This window comes from Bombina bombina, chromosome 3, assembly GCF_027579735.1.
Source record: "Bombina bombina isolate aBomBom1 chromosome 3, aBomBom1.pri, whole genome shotgun sequence".
NCBI lineage: Eukaryota > Metazoa > Chordata > Amphibia > Anura > Bombinatoridae > Bombina > Bombina bombina.
The window spans coordinates 431560958-431576871 of NC_069501.1; the positions used below are offsets into that span (position 1 = coordinate 431560958).

At 39.3% G+C, this 15914-nt stretch overlaps 1 protein-coding gene across 1 annotated transcript in view; it reads right to left on the bottom strand.

Annotated features, from left to right (window-relative positions):
* Positions 1–2681: 2681 nt before the first annotated feature.
* Positions 2682–15914, bottom strand: part of LOC128653400 (rho-related GTP-binding protein RhoC) — a 226167-nt gene continuing 212934 nt past the window's right edge. The window contains exons 4-5 of the mRNA XM_053706651.1: positions 8493–8623; positions 2682–4512 (exon numbers count right to left, since the gene is read on the bottom strand). Of these exons, the coding sequence (XP_053562626.1) occupies positions 4339–4512; positions 8493–8623 (305 nt within the window). The 3' untranslated portion in view covers positions 2682–4338. The remainder of the gene's footprint in view (positions 4513–8492; positions 8624–15914) is intronic.

The following is a 15914-nucleotide window of genomic DNA, read 5'->3' on the forward strand; positions in this document are numbered from 1 at the left end:
TTGTCACATAGCGGGGTTAAAGGGGAGTTTGGTGTTGAGATGTTACTTTGTGTTGTGGCTATTTCGTCCCACTTTGTAAGGGTTTCTCTTATTATTTGGGTAGACAGTCAGTAAAGGGGGGGGCGGTGTTTCGGTAGAGTCCTGGCAAGGGAGTCAACATTACTTATATTTAAGATGTCTGCATAGAGTTTTACCCATGCCTTCTGTTGTGGGTATTGACACCATTCAGCTATTCTCTGTAATAATATCGCCTGCTTGTATGTATGGAGGTTCGGTAGGCCCGTGGCTCCTGTTGTGCGTTTTCTGAAGAGTGTGTGCTTGTTTATTCTGGGTTTTATTCCTTGCTATATGTAGTTTTCTATGGCCTTTTGTATGTGTTAGATAACTTTAACTACATTAATTCAGCCCAACCATGTTACTTTGTGTTGTGGCTATTTCGTCCCACTTTGTAAGGGTTTCTCTTATTATTTGGGTAGACAGTCAGTAAAGGGGGGGCGGTGTTTCGGTAGAGTCCTGGCAAGGGAGTCAACATTACTTATATTTAAGATGTCTGCATTGAGTTTTACCCATGCCTTGTGTTGTGGGTATTGACACCATTCAGCTATTCTCTGTAATAATATCGCCTGCTTGTATGTATGGAGGTTCGGTAGGCCCATGCCTCCTGTTGAGCGTTTTCTGTAGAGCGTGTGCTTGTTTATTCTGGGTTTTATTCCTTTCTATATGTAGTTTTCTATGGCCTTTTGTATGTGTTGGATAATTTTAACTACATTAATTCAGCCCAACCATGATATGGTTTTATTTTTCCAACTCAATAGGTCTGTGGTTATTTCTTTTTAGTTTTTTTTATAGTTTCAATTCGATCGGATATGTGGGGCTTGATAATTATGCCTAAGTAACTGATTTCGTTTTGGACTTTTTATGGGGCTCGCTCTTGATAGTGCAGAAATTGGATTGGGGTTCAGGAGTTCTGACTTGTTTAAGTTAAGGTGGAAATTAGAGACTAGACTATATTGTTCAAACTCTTATAGCACTGCTGGTAAAGATTGTGTTGGCCAGAGTAAGCAGAACATCGTCCGCATACATGGCTAGTTTGTACTCCGTGTTCTGTATTTGGAGTCCTTCTATTTTGTGGTTGGCTCTTATTTTGCTGGCTAGAACTTTGATTGTTATTGGAATAGTATGGGGGAGAGGGGGCATCCCTGCCTTGTGCCGTTTGATAGTGAAAGAATCAGAGAGTAATCCGTTAACATGTATTTTGGCGAGGAGTGAAGTGAAGAGATTAGGTTAAGTTTTGGACTTAATTTCATTTTTGATAGTCCAGAGAACATAAAGGGCCAGGTGACGCGATCAAAAGCCTTTTCGTCATCAGTGGAAATGAGGGAGAGGGGGATGGAACTGTTGTGAGCGTGAGTGATCAACTGAAGTACCCCTAGGGCGTTATCTTTGGCCTCTGTTTGGGATGAATCCCACCTGATGAGATTTCAGAGATTATTTATATATATAACAATTTTGAACATTTTAAAATACTCTTTTATAGGTTTTTACTCTGAGGGCTGCTTTTATGGAAAATAATACAGAATGTTGACTGTCCTTTTAATGTTAAGCACGGTTTTTCTGGACCTCATCAGTGGCTGGAAAATTTTAAGTATATTTTATTTGGAATAAACACTTTCAGATTGTAATCTAAAATGCTTAATTTGTGCACTGTAAATCAAAATTTGTATTATACTTTATTTTGCCCCATTTTTCTGTAACTTGTCTAAAAATCATGGATTTTCAAGTCTTGAGAAAAGCAAGTGCACATGGCCGTCTTCACAAGGCAAACCCTGACACATATCAGTCTCTAATTGGTTTCAGTAGAGATGACAAAGCTTGCATTATTTTGCAGTTCATGTTAAATGCAGAGCCAAGCCCAATTAACTTCAGTACAAAAAAATAAAAAATATTGGTGATAATAAAGAGATATAAAGGTTCAATCACCTTATTTTGATTTATTTCAAGCATGCTCATTAGGACTAAACAGATGAAAAAATAAAATTGGTAAATGCTCAGTAATGAGTTGGCAGCCGAGGTTTGTGTTGTGTATGGTACTGCAACCTGGAGGTCAGTGACTACTTGCAGCAGTGGCTTGTATCATGCAGACCTCCCAACTGTCCCTATTTGAGAGGGACAGTCCCCGATTCTGAGCTCAGTGCCTCTGTCCCTCTCACCTGTCCTCAGGCCTCCCTAACAGGCCACATTTTGAGGATATCTGAACTAGAGCACAGGTAAAGTAATCAACTGATTAGTAAACATTGTTATTTTACCTGCTCTCACCCAAGGAAATACTGAAAATCTGGCCTGTTAGAGAGGCCTGAGGACAGATTTGAAAACCAGTGCTCTAAAACAACCATATATGTCCGCCCTCTGCAGAAATTTTACCTTTACCCCCTCCCACAGACCACCCAGAAACACCCACAATCTGCTCACAAACCACCCATGACCCCTCCCACTGCAGCTCCAACCATAAAATGGTGATGGGCTCCTATCGTCCTCCATTGTCCCTCATACTCAGCCACAAATATTGGGAGGTACGAGTATGTAAATTTGAAATGCAACAAAACTGCATCAAAATCACACACTAAAATCTCTTGACATTGTTTTCTTAAATCATGCACATTATAACAAATAAAAAAAACACATTAAAATACCAATTTGCATTTATTTATTTTTTCATTGTACATGGTTTATTTTTTTCTTTACATTCGAAAAGTCACGTGTCAATTTCCAACTTTACAGGCAGTCAGGCAAAGAACAAAATACAAAACAAACAAAAAAAATATGTTATCTTACAGTTATAGGCTTTATTATTTTGTTATAAAGGAATTAAAAAGGCAGAGTTGTAGAACACAAGCTAAAAGACTTGAGAAGGTAAAGCTAGTTTGAATTATCACTATACAAAACATAAAAATGTTATCAGTAGACAATCAAAGCACAGATAAGTGAATTTGCAACTTGGTTATTATAGTTATCAAAAAATGCTGGTGTATAATGTGTGCATTGTTAGCAATGGTGTGGATAAGAGGCGTTGTTTAGAGGGAGCAGTAGAGGAAAGAGATTAAAATTAGGATGCCATAAATTACTATTTTTTTAAGTTAACTGCTTGACAAGGTCTCTGGTATGGGCCCTTTAGTAATATATTTTCATAGATGCCCTGCACTAGAGGGAGCCTCATTAATATACATTTGGAGGTCACCTCCTCAGCCCCAAAACCCCCTACTGTCTTACTCAGAAACCCTATCTTCTAGATGTGCTTTTTCTGTACGATAAGAAAAAAAAAATGTGCTTATGCTGTGGGCTGGTTCGAGTGCCTTTAAATTGTGCAAACGTCACTTGACCTCAGTGGTTAATCTTATGAGACTGGCAGAAAGTGGTTCCTGGGATTTCTTACTACAAAAGGAGCAGTTGCTTAAATGTGATAGACAAGTCTAAAATCTGTGACAGCAAATAGACTCGCTGAGCAAACAACGTGGCCTAGTGTTCTTTTCAGTTAACAGCAGATCATACAATCTGATTTTCACTTTTGTTTTTGCAATGTTGAGGCCAAAATACTCAAGAATTTACAAGAGCTACCCCCCCCCCCAGAAAAAAAACCATATATATATATTCTTTTAAGTTCCAGAAACCTAATTCGCCAAATAAATTGTTCCGGTTTGGAATTTAGAGCAATTCGGTTATTACAGATTCCTTCTGGCTCATTTTTATATGGAAACCAGTAGAGAAGGAATTAAGGAAATAGGAATGCCCAGAGAGAACAAATACTCATAACTGCAGTAACCGTATAGTGCAATTTGTTTGTGCATGACATTGTACTACAGAAAAACATTCTCAAATTCTCTATGAAAGCAAGATAACTTGCTGCAAGGTTAACAGACGCCATTCATTTTTTTGCAGGTGTCTAATCCCAAGCAGGATTCACCAGGTCAAAAATATTCCAGCTCAAGATTATGGCACATAAAAAAAGTTATTCCAGAATCCCACATGTGCTTTTTTTACTTTTCAAACAGGAATGGGAAAAAAGGGCATCTGACTTAAGGGCAAGAGGCACCATATCTACATTCCTACTTAGCGCCATCCCAAAGACTGGTTCCGCAACCCCAAACATGCCTTATACTAGATTGATCTATAGGTAGGAGAACAAATAAAACAGAACAGAGATACATATAGTTACAGTACAGACGGTGCATATAGCTCTTTGCTACTGGAGTATCTGACATTGAATTGCAGTTGTTACAGCAGCAAAAGAAGCTATTCCATTTGTTCTCATATTGGTCTCCACAACATGCTGCGAGACGTTGCTTATAGAATAGAGCAGCGCTGCTTCTTTCTATGTTTCCGGACTTGTAGAGCTGCCCGTGTGGCCATTTCAAATACCTCCCGAACGCCATCCTTAGTCTTGGCAGAGCACTCGAGATAACCAAAGGCATTAATCCGGTTTGCCATTTCTCGACCATCTTCTGGCTTTACTGGCTCCTAGAAAGAACAGGACGAGAATGAAATATTAATAGAAGAAAAGGGGCCCATTCCAATGTTTGGTAATGACTCTGCAGGAGGCTTAAATCATTCAAAACTGTATACAAATCCATGACATCTTATGTTGTATATGTCGCTAACAGACACACAACACTTTTTTTTTTAAATGGGGTTAATAAGGAATTTGCATTTTCTAGATGCCGCTGGACTGTTATTTTGTTGAAATCATTACCTAACAGAAACTCACAGAACAGTTGAATAGCTTTGAAATTTCTAAATCTAAACCATGGTATCAAATATTTAACTGGAAATACTTCAAATGCAAGGTATAACAATTCTAGAAATGAAAAATGTAATTCTCCATGCAATGTTTAAGTATAATTAAAAAAAAAAAACTTGATGTGCATTCATTATTTATTTGGACTACTTCCCTTATAACCTAACTCTGAAAATTGAGTTTTGGCCACTGCCCTGAAGAAGATGAATCCTAATGCTAAAACATTCTACATAATTGCCTGATCAGTGTAGGAGCTGAGTTTATCTGTCCCTAACTAGTCAAAGTATATGGGACAAAATAAACTCATCAGCTATGGCCTCAAATTGTAAAGCTGGGGAGCCAGTTGCAGGGCAAGCTTGCTTAATTCCGGCCTGCTAACTGCAGGTTAAGAACCAGTAGTCATGTAGTCATAAGACTGCTGCTTCTTAGCCTCTATACCACTTCAGAGGGGGTAGAGTTAAAGGGACATGAAACCCAATTTTTTTCTTTCATCCATTAGAAAGAGCATGCACTTTTAAACAACTTTCTAATTTACTTCTATTATCTAATTTGCTTTATTCTCTTGATATACTTTGCTGAAAAGCATATCTAGATAGGCTCAGTAGCTGCTGAATGGTTCCTGCACATAGATGCCTGGTGTGATTGGCTCATCCATGTGCATTGCTATTTCTTCAACATAGGATATCTAAAGAATGAAGCAAATTAGATAATATAAATAAATTGGAATGTTGTTTAAAATGGTATTTCTTTCCTATGGCATGGAGAGTCCACAATTTCATTCTAATTACTTTATTTCTCTATGTAAATAGACATGAGAGCAGAGAGCGTCTCCCTGTGTGGAGCGCTGCCGACTGGTCAGGGAATGGTACATGTCCATGGGATTTTTACAAAAACATGGTGTCTCTTTTTTACTCAATATTGTGGCGCATTTATTTAGAGCTCTGTAGAGCGAGGGGCCATTTTTCTTAGGGGCGTTGCCTATTTTCTACGATAATGGCAAACGCTCTCTATTTTCCTAAGAAGGTGACTTTTTCGGCGATTGCTATGCGCGCCTTTGTTGTTACCTCTGCCCTGCTTTATACCGCTTATTTCACAGTGTACTTTGAGCTGTGAGTTTGACAGTTTGTTTAGGCGACAGTGTGTTTTGTGACCTTATTGAACTCTATAGCGCCATACGTTTGTTTCCCTTGCCTGGTTTTCCCAAGGGTTTTCAAAAATTCTTGCTAACCAAGTCGCTTAGAATAGAGACTTATGTCTTATTCTTCAACTTAACATATTGAAGCGATATCTTCTGTGTAGGGAGACTTGTAGTGCTTTAATCGCACTTCCAAGATTTCAGGTTACACTAAAGACTTAGTCTTAGCAGTCCTGTAAGCTGATTTTTCTTTCCTTGTATATAGATTTTATATTGATCTATAAAGGAAATGGTTAAGTTTGTCCTCTTTCTTTTTTGGTGTTCTCTGCATTTATCTTTTAGAATATTATAAAAAATAAAATGCTCTTATTTTTCAAGGTTTTTATCATGTAAGATCAACGTAGTGGCAGTTTTTTTGGAATATTCCTCGAAACGTACCGCAATAAATTTACGCTTGCATTTAAGTCCAGAGAGTGCTGTCTTCTATTCAAGATATTACTAAACCACATTCTAGCACCCTGGCATTTGTTATACTGTTCATGAGAGTGCACTTGACTTTGTATCATATATATATGCAATTTTCCTGTCTGGTACAGGGACTCTGTATTAGTCACTCTCTCATATGCCGGGATTTTTCTCATTTAAAGAACTGTCTCAGCGTGTTTTTATAATCTAGCACTTCTTTCTGAATTTTGTAGGGGTGTTAAGTTATTCTACCCTAATATCTTTCAATCAGTCTCTGTTTTTTACAACGTACAGTATTATCTAACTTTTGTTCTGTCGTGTCTTTCAGAAACACTTTTCTAAGTGACTACTTGTGGCAATGGAGACTGTTTTTTTGGTCTTCTTTTCAAAGGATTTGTCGCCATCTTGTGGCAGTTGAAGGTATTTTCTTGCATCCCTTTTTTGTATATGACTGCAGATTTATCCTTTACTTATACTAAGTTTAGTATGTCTTATTGGTGGGGAAACCTTATCTATGGAATTTACTCTGATATAGAGTATTTTATATGTGACCTCAGTAGAGGGTCTAAGCATTCTGAAACTTTTTCTAAGTTTCTTTTATTTTTTGTCCTATGTTAGGTCTATCCTAGTGATTTTGGGACTCTGATAGGTTTCTTCATAAAAATATTTTCTCTCTTGTGGAGGAGTTTTTCTGATGTGGATGGTGGATTCCTATATTTTCCTATGTATATTTCTCTCAGCGTTCTTAAGACCCTGGCTAAATTATTTTCCTCATATAGAGGAAAATTCCTTCTATGATTGAATTTCTCTTATACTGATGTGACTTCTCAGTAGGGGATCTGTGTACAGAGTATTGTGGTGTATGTTAAAGGGACACTAAACCCAATTTTTTTCTTTCATGATTCAGATAAAGCATACAATTTTAAACAACATTTAAATTTACTTCTATTATCTAATTTGCTTCATTTTTTAGATATGCTTTGTTGGAGAAATATCAATGCTCATGGCTGAGCCAATCACACAAGGCATCTATTTGCAGCCACCAATCAGCAGCTACTGAGCCTATCTAGATGTGCTTTTAAGCAGAGGATACCAAGAGAATGAAGCAAATTATATAATAGAAGTTTGAAAGCTGTTTAAAATTGCATGCTCTATCTAAACCATGAAAGAACATTTTTTTATTATATTTATTTATATATTATTACTCATTAAGTTGACACTAGTATATTTTTTCCCATGTTTAGTTCATGGAATACTATTCTATAATCCTCCTTATTCGGAGAGGATATTCTCGGTCAATGCTATTTGTTGGCATATCCAGAGTCTAACTGCTGGGGCAGGATGTCCCTTATTTATGTGACATCTTATTTTTATGAGGTCGTATAAATGGATATTGTGATATGCATTATGTTTGCTTATCGTTTTCCATTCAACTATCCTTTTTATCGGTTTAGGGATTTTTAACTTTTCTTTAGAATTAGTAGAAGTCCGTTACAATGTTCTTAGTCATTACATTCCCAGTGCTTTGATGTATTGGCGTTAGCCTAGGTGTATATAACAATAATAAACAACATTTTTTGGGGGGCAAATATAGGACATGGAGGTTTTATGCATAGTAGTTTTTCAGTGCATAGTAGCCATTTTTCTTTAATATCAGGACTTTTCACCTGTTATATTATGGATGACCGTTATCTTCACTTTCTTATATATGCACCAGGATTTATTTGATTGGTATTAACGTTAGCATGGCCATGACGTAACAATCACATGACTGCAGTTGTTTTCGATGGTTCCATCGCATGGCCCTGTATATCCTGTGTATCTAGTTCAGCATTATATACCGGTAAGTGAGGTTATTATCGTATACTGCAATAGTGATTTAGAGTTCTTACAATTGTACTTGGGTATCAATTTGAAGATTTCTAAATATCAAATTGTGACAGTGTATTTCTTAAAATGCACTTCAATACACTTACAAATCTATACACACTATAGCAATTTTGTTTGAAGGCACTATGTTTATATTTATTTGTATTAATTATGTATTAGCTTTAGATTTATATGGTTTCTTGCAATACTGTGAACAACTTCTATAAAGGTTACCTGTTTCATCTTAGTCAGCTCCCTTCGGGTGTGTTCATCATTTCTCAGATCTTTCTTATTTCCAACAAGAATGATGGGCACATTGGGGCAAAAATGTTTGACTTCTGGAGTCCACTTCTCAGGAATGTTCTCTGGGGAAAAAAAAAAAAAAGTCATTTTGACCTGATATTTTATTTATTATTTATTTAAATTAAGGAAATGTAATTTTGATATAGAACTTGTAGAGTTGTGTTATTTTGATATTGGTCCTTGATACAGATTATTATAGAGACTGATTAATTATGCATTATACAAATAATAATAAAAAGAAAAAAAACTCTGCAATATAATTTACTTATTTAATTTTGAAACTGGAAATTAAATGTTTTTATAATTCTAAAAAAAAACATAATTTATGTAAGAACTTACCTGATAAATTCATTTCTTTCATATTAACAAGAGTCCATGAGCTAGTGACGTATGGGATATACATTCCTACCAGGAGGGGCAAAGTTTCCCAAACCTTAAAATGCCTATAAATACACCCCTCACCACACCCACAAATCAGTTTAACGAATAGCCAAGAAGTGGGGTGATAAGAAAAAGTGCGAAGCATATAAAATAAGGAATTGGAATAATTGTGCTTTATACAAAAAAATCATAACCACCACAAAAAAGGGTGGGCCTCATGGACTCTTGTTAATATGAAAGAAATGAATTTATCAGGTAAGTTCTTACATAAATTATGTTTTCTTTCATGTAATTAACAAGAGTCCATGAGCTAGTGACGTATGGGATAATGACTACCCAAGATGTGGATCTTTCCACACAAGAGTCACTAGAGAGGGAGGGATAAAAACATAATTTATGCTTACCTGATAAATTCCTTTCTTCTGTTGTGTGATCAGTCCACGGGTCATCATTACTTCTGGGATATAACTCCTCCCCAACAGGAAATGCAAGAGGATTCACCCAGCAGAGCTGCATATAGCTCCTCCCCTCTACGTCAGTCCCAGTCATTCGACCAAGAATCAACGAGAAAGGAGTAACCAAGGGTGAAGTGGTGACTGGAGTATAATTTAAAAGATATCTACCTGCCTTAAAACAGGGCGGGCCGTGGACTGATCACACAACAGAAGAAAGGAATTTATCAGGTAAGCATAAATTATGTTTTCTTCTGTTATGTGTGATCAGTCCACGGGTCATCATTACTTCTGGGATACCAATACCAAAGCAAAAGTACACGGATGACGGGAGGGATAGGCAGGCTCATTATATAGAAGGAACCACTGCCTGAAGAACCTTTCTCCCAAAAATAGCCTCCGAAGAAGCAAAAGTGTCAAATTTGTAAAATTTGGAAAAAGTATGAAGCGAAGACCAAGTTGCAGCCTTGCAAATCTGTTCAACAGAGGCCTCATTCTTAAAGGCCCAAGTGGAAGCCACAGCTCTAGTGGAGTGAGCTGTAATTCTTTCAGGAGGCTGCTGTCCAGCAGTCTCATAGGCTAAACGTATTATGCTACGAAGCCAAAAAGAGAGAGAGATAGCAGAAGCTTTTTGACCTCTCCTCTGTCCAGAGTAAACGACAAACAAGGAAGAAGTTTGGCGAAAATCTTTAGTTGCCTGCAAGTAGAACTTGAGGGCACGAACTACATCCAGATTGTGTAGAAGACGTTCCTTCTTTGAAGAAGGATTTGGACACAAGGATGGTACAACAATCTCTTGATTGATGTTCCTGTTAGTGACTACCTTAGGTAAGAACCCAGGTTTAGTACGCAGAACTACCTTGTCTGAGTGAAAAATCAGATAAGGGGAATCACAATGTAAGGCTGATAACTCAGAGACTCTTCGAGCCGAGGAAATAGCCATTAAAAACAGAACTTTCCAAGATAACATTTTTATATCAATGGAATGAAGGGGTTCAAACGGAACACCCTGTAAAACGTTAAGAACTAAGTTTAAACTCCATGGTGGAGCAACAGCTTTAAATACAGGCTTGATCCTAGCTAAAGCCTGACAAAAGGACTGGACGTCTGGATTTTCTGACAGACGTCTGTGTAACAAGATGGACAGAGCTGAAATCTGTCCCTTTAATGAACTAGCTGATAAACCCTTTTCTAAACCTTCTTGTAGAAAGGACAATATCCTAGCGATCCTAACCTTACTCCAGGAGTAACCTTTGGATTCGCACCAGTATAGGTATTTCCGCCATATTTTATGGTAAATCCTTCTGGTAACAGGCTTCCTAGCCTGAATCAGGGTATCAATAACCGACTCAGAAAAACCACGTTTTGATAAAATCAAGCGTTCAATTTCCAAGCAGTCAGCTTCAGAGAAGTTAGATTTTGATGTTTGAATGGACCCTGTATCAGAAGGTCCTGTCTTAGAGGTAGAGACCAAGGCGGACAGGATGACATGTCCACCAGATCTGCATACCAAGTCCTGCGTGGCCATGCAGGTGCTATTAGAATTACTGATGCTCTCTCCTGTTTGATTTTGGCAATCAATCGAGGAAGCAGCGGGAAGGGTGGAAACACATAAGCCATCCTGAAGTTCCAAGGTGCTGTCAAAGCATCTATCAGAACTGCTCCCGGATCCCTGGATCTGGACCCGTAGCGAGGAAGTTTGGCGTTCTGGCGAGACGCCATGAGATCTATCTCTGGTTTGCCCCAACGTCGAAGTATTTGGGCAAAGATCTCCGGATGAAGTTCCCACTCCCCCGGATGAAAAGTCTGGCGACTCAAGAAATCCGCCTCCCAGTTCTCCACTCCCGGGATGTGGATTGCTGACAGGTGGCAAGAGTGAGACTCTGCCCAGCGAATTATCTTTGATACTTCCATCATTGCTAGGGAGCTTCTTGTCCCTCCCTGATGGTTGATGTAAGCTACAGTCGTGATGTTGTCCGACTGAAACCTGATGAACCCCCGAGTTGTTAACTGGGGCCAAGCCAGAAGGGCATTGAGAACTGCTCTCAATTCCAGAATGTTTATTGGAAGGAGACTCTCCTCCTGATTCCATAGTCCCTGAGCCTTCAGAGAATTCCAGACAGCGCCCCAACCTAGTAGGCTGGCGTCTGTTGTTACAATTGTCCAGTTTGGCCTGCTGAATGGCATCCCCCTGGACAGGTGTGGCCGATGAAGCCACCATAGAAGAGAATTTCTGGTCTCTTGATTCAGATTCAGAGTAGGGGACAAATCTGAGTAATCCCCATTCCACTGACTTAGCATGCATAATTGCAGCGGTCTGAGGTGTAGACGTGCAAAAGGTACTATGTCCATTGCCGCTACCATTAAGCCGATCACCTCCATGCATTGAGCTACTGACGGGTGTTGAATGGAATGAAGGACGCGGCATGCATTTTGAAGCTTTGTTAACCTGTCTTCTGTCAGGTAAATCTTCATTTCTACAGAATCTATAAGAGTCCCCAAGAATGGAACTCTTGTGAGAGGAAAAAGAGAACTCTTCTTTTCGTTCACCTTCCATCCATGCGATCTTAGAAATGCCAGAACTAACTCTGTATGAGACTTGGCAGTTTGAAAGCTTGAAGCTTGTATTAGAATGTCGTCTAGGTACGGAGCTACCGAAATCCCTCGCGGTCTTAGTACCGCTAGAAGGGCACCCAGAACCTTTGTGAAGATTCTTGGAGCCGTAGCCAGTCCGAATGGAAGAGCTACAAACTGGTAGTGCCTGTCTAAGAAGGCAAACCTTAGGTACCGGTGATGATCTTTGTGGATCGGTATGTGAAGGTAAGCATCCTTTAAATCCACTGTGGTCATGTACTGACCCTCTTGGATCATGGGTAAGATTGTCCGAATAGTTTCCATTTTGAACGATGGAACTCTTAGGAATTTGTTTAGAATCTTTAAATCTAAGATTGGCCTGAAAGTTCCCTCTTTTTTGGGAACCACAAACAGGTTTGAGTAGAACCCTTGTCCTTGTTCCGACCGTGGAACCGGATGGATCACTCCCATTAATAACAGATCTTGTACGCAGCGTAGAAACGCTTCTTTCTTTATCTGGTTTGTTGACAACCTTGACAGATGAAATCTCCCTCTTGGGGGAGATAATTTGAAGTCTAGAAGGTATCCCTGAGATATGATCTCTAGAGCCCAGGGATCCTGAACATCTCTTGCCCAGGCCTGGGCAAAGAGAGAGAGTCTGCCCCCCACTAGATCCGGTCCCGGATCGGGGGCTCTCGGTTCATGCTGTCTTTGGGGCAGCAGCAGGTTTCCTGGCCTGCTTGCTCTTGTTCCAGGACTGGTTAGGCTTCCAGCCTTGCCTGTAACGAGCAACAGCTCCTTCCTGTTTTGGTGCAGTGGAGGTTGATGCTGCTCCTGTTTTGAAATTCCGAAAGGGACGAAAATTAGACTGTCTAGCCTTAGCTTTGGCTTTGTCTTGAGGTAGGGCGTGGCCCTTACCACCTGTAATGTCAGCGATAATTTCTTTCAAACCGGGCCCAAATAAAGACTGCCCCTTGAAAGGTATATTAAGTAATTTGGACTTAGAAGTCACATCAGCTGACCAGGATTTTAGCCACAGCGCCCTTCGTGCCTGTATGGCGAATCCTGAGTTCTTAGCCGTGAGTTTAGTTAAATGTACTACGGCCTCCGAAATGAAAGAATTAGCTAGTTTAAGGACTCTAAGCCTGTCCGTAATGTCGTCTAGCGTAGATGAACTAAGGTTCTCTTCCAGCGACTCAATCCAAAATGCTGCCGCAGCCGTAATCGGCGCGATACATGCAAGGGGTTGTAATATAAAACCTTGTTGAACAAACATTTTCTTAAGGTAACCCTCTAACTTTTTATCCATTGGATCTGAAAAAGCACAGCTATCCTCCACCGGGATAGTGGTACGCTTAGCTAAAGTAGAAACTGCTCCCTCCACCTTGGGGACCGTCTGCCATAAGTCCCTAGTGGTGGCGTCTATTGGGAACATCTTTCTAAATATTGGAGGGGGTGAGAACGGCACACCGGGTCTATCCCACTCCTTAGTAACAATTTCAGTTAGTCTCTTAGGTATAGGAAAAACGTCAGTACTCGCCGGTACCGCAAAGTATTTATCCAACCTACACAGTTTCTCTGGTATTGCAACGGTGTTACAATCGTTAAGAGCTGCTAAGACCTCCCCTAGTAATACACTGAGGTTCTCCAATTTAAATTTAAAATTTGAAATATCTGAGTCCAATTTGTTTGGATCAGAACCGTCACCCACAGAATGAAGCTCTCCGTCCTCATGCTCTGCGAGCTGTGACGCAGTATCAGACATGGCCCTAGCATTGTCAGCGCACTCTGTTCTCACCCCAGAGTGATCACGCTTGCCTCTTAGTTCTGGTAATTTAGACAAAACTTCAGTCATAACAGTAGCCATATCTTGTAATGTTATCTGTAATGGCCGCCCAGATGTACTAGGCGCCATAATATCACGCACCTCCCGGGCGGGAGATGCAGGTACTGCCGCGTGAGGCGAGTTAGTCGGCATAACTCTCCCCTCGCTGTTTGGTGAAATTTGTTCACATTGTACAGATTGACTTTTATTTAAAGTAGCATCAATACAGTTAGTACATAAATTTCTATTGGGCTCCACCTTGGCATTGGAACAAATGACACAGATATCTTCCTCTGAGTCAGACATGTTTAACACACTAGCAAAAAACTTACAACTTGGTTATAATCTTTTTTAGCAAAAAAATACTGTGCCTCAAAGAGGTACTAAACGATTAAATAACAGTTGAAATAATGAACTGAAAAAACAGTTATAGCATCAAACTTTAAAACAACACAACTCTTAGCAAAGGTTTGTTCCCATTAGTAAAATAACAATAATTAAATTTGACATAAAAAGTACAAAGCAACGTTTTTTATGCACAGTCACTATAAGAATTCTCACAGCTCTGCTGAGAGAAGTTACCTCCCTTCAAAGAAGTTTGAAGACCCCTGAGATCTGTCAGAGATGAACCGGATCATGCAGGAAAAATAAAAGTGACTGACTGGAATTTTTTGATGCGTAGTAAAGAGCGCCAAAAACGGCCCCTCCCTCTCCCACACAGCAGTGAAGAGAAACGAAACTGTCACAATTACAAGCAAAAAACTGCCAAGTGGAAAATAATGCCCAAATATCTATTCACACAGTACCTCAGCAATGTAAACGATTTTACATTCCAGCAAAAAACGTTTAACATGATAAATAGTTATTAAAAGTATTAGTGACCTTTAGCAGAGTAGTTCCGGTGAAATACCATCCCCAGAATACTGAAGTGTATACATACATGTCATTTTAACGGTATGGCAGGATTTTCTCATCAATTCCATTCAGAAAATAAAAACTGCTACATACCTCAATGCAGATTCATCTGCCCGCTGTCCCCTGATCTGAAGCCTTTACCTCCCTCAGATGGCCGAGAACAGCAATATGATCTTAACTACTCCGGTTAAAATCATAGTAAAAAACTCTGGCAGATTCTTCCTCAAACTCTGCCAGAGAAGTAATAACACGCTCCGGTGCTATTGTAAAATAACAAACTTTTGATTGAAGTCATAAAAACTAAGTATAATCACCATAGTCCTCTCACACATCCTATCTAGTCGTTGGGTGCAAGAGAATGACTGGGACTGACGTAGAGGGGAGGAGCTATATGCAGCTCTGCTGGGTGAATCCTCTTGCATTTCCTGTTGGGGAGGAGTTATATCCCAGAAGTAATGATGACCCGTGGACTGATCACACATAACAGAAGAAATAAAGACAGCCAATTCCTGCTGAAAATAATCCACACCCAAAATAAAGTTTAACAAAAAACATAAGCAGAAGATTCAAACTGAAACCGCTGCCTGAAGAACTTTTCTACCAAAAACTGCTTCAGAAGAAGAAAATACATCAAAATGGTAGAATTTAGTAAAAGTATGCAAAGAGGACCAAGTTGCTGCTTTGCAGATCTGGTCAACCGAAGCTTCATTCCTAAACGCCCAGGAAGTAGAAACTGACCTAGTAGAATGAGCTGTAATTCTTTGAGGCGGAATTTTACCCGACTCAACATAGGCAAGATGAATTAAAGATTTCAACCAAGATGCCAAAGAAATGGCAGAAGCTTTCTGGCCTTTCCTAGAACCGGAAAAGAAAACAAATAGACTAGAAGTCTTACGGAAAGATTTCGTAGCTTCAACATAATATTTCAAAGCTCTAACAACATCCAAAGAATGCAATGATTTCTCCTTAGAATTCTTAGGATTAGGACATAATGAAGGAACCACAATTTCTCTACTAATGTTGTTGGAATTCACAACTTTAGGTAAAAATTCAAAAGAAGTTCGCAACACCGCCTTATCCTGATGAAAAATCAGAAAAGGAGACTCACACGAAAGAGCAGATAATTCAGAAACTCTTCTAGCAGAAGAGATGGCCAAAAGGAACAAAACTTTCCAAGAAAGTAATTTAATGTCCAATGAATACATA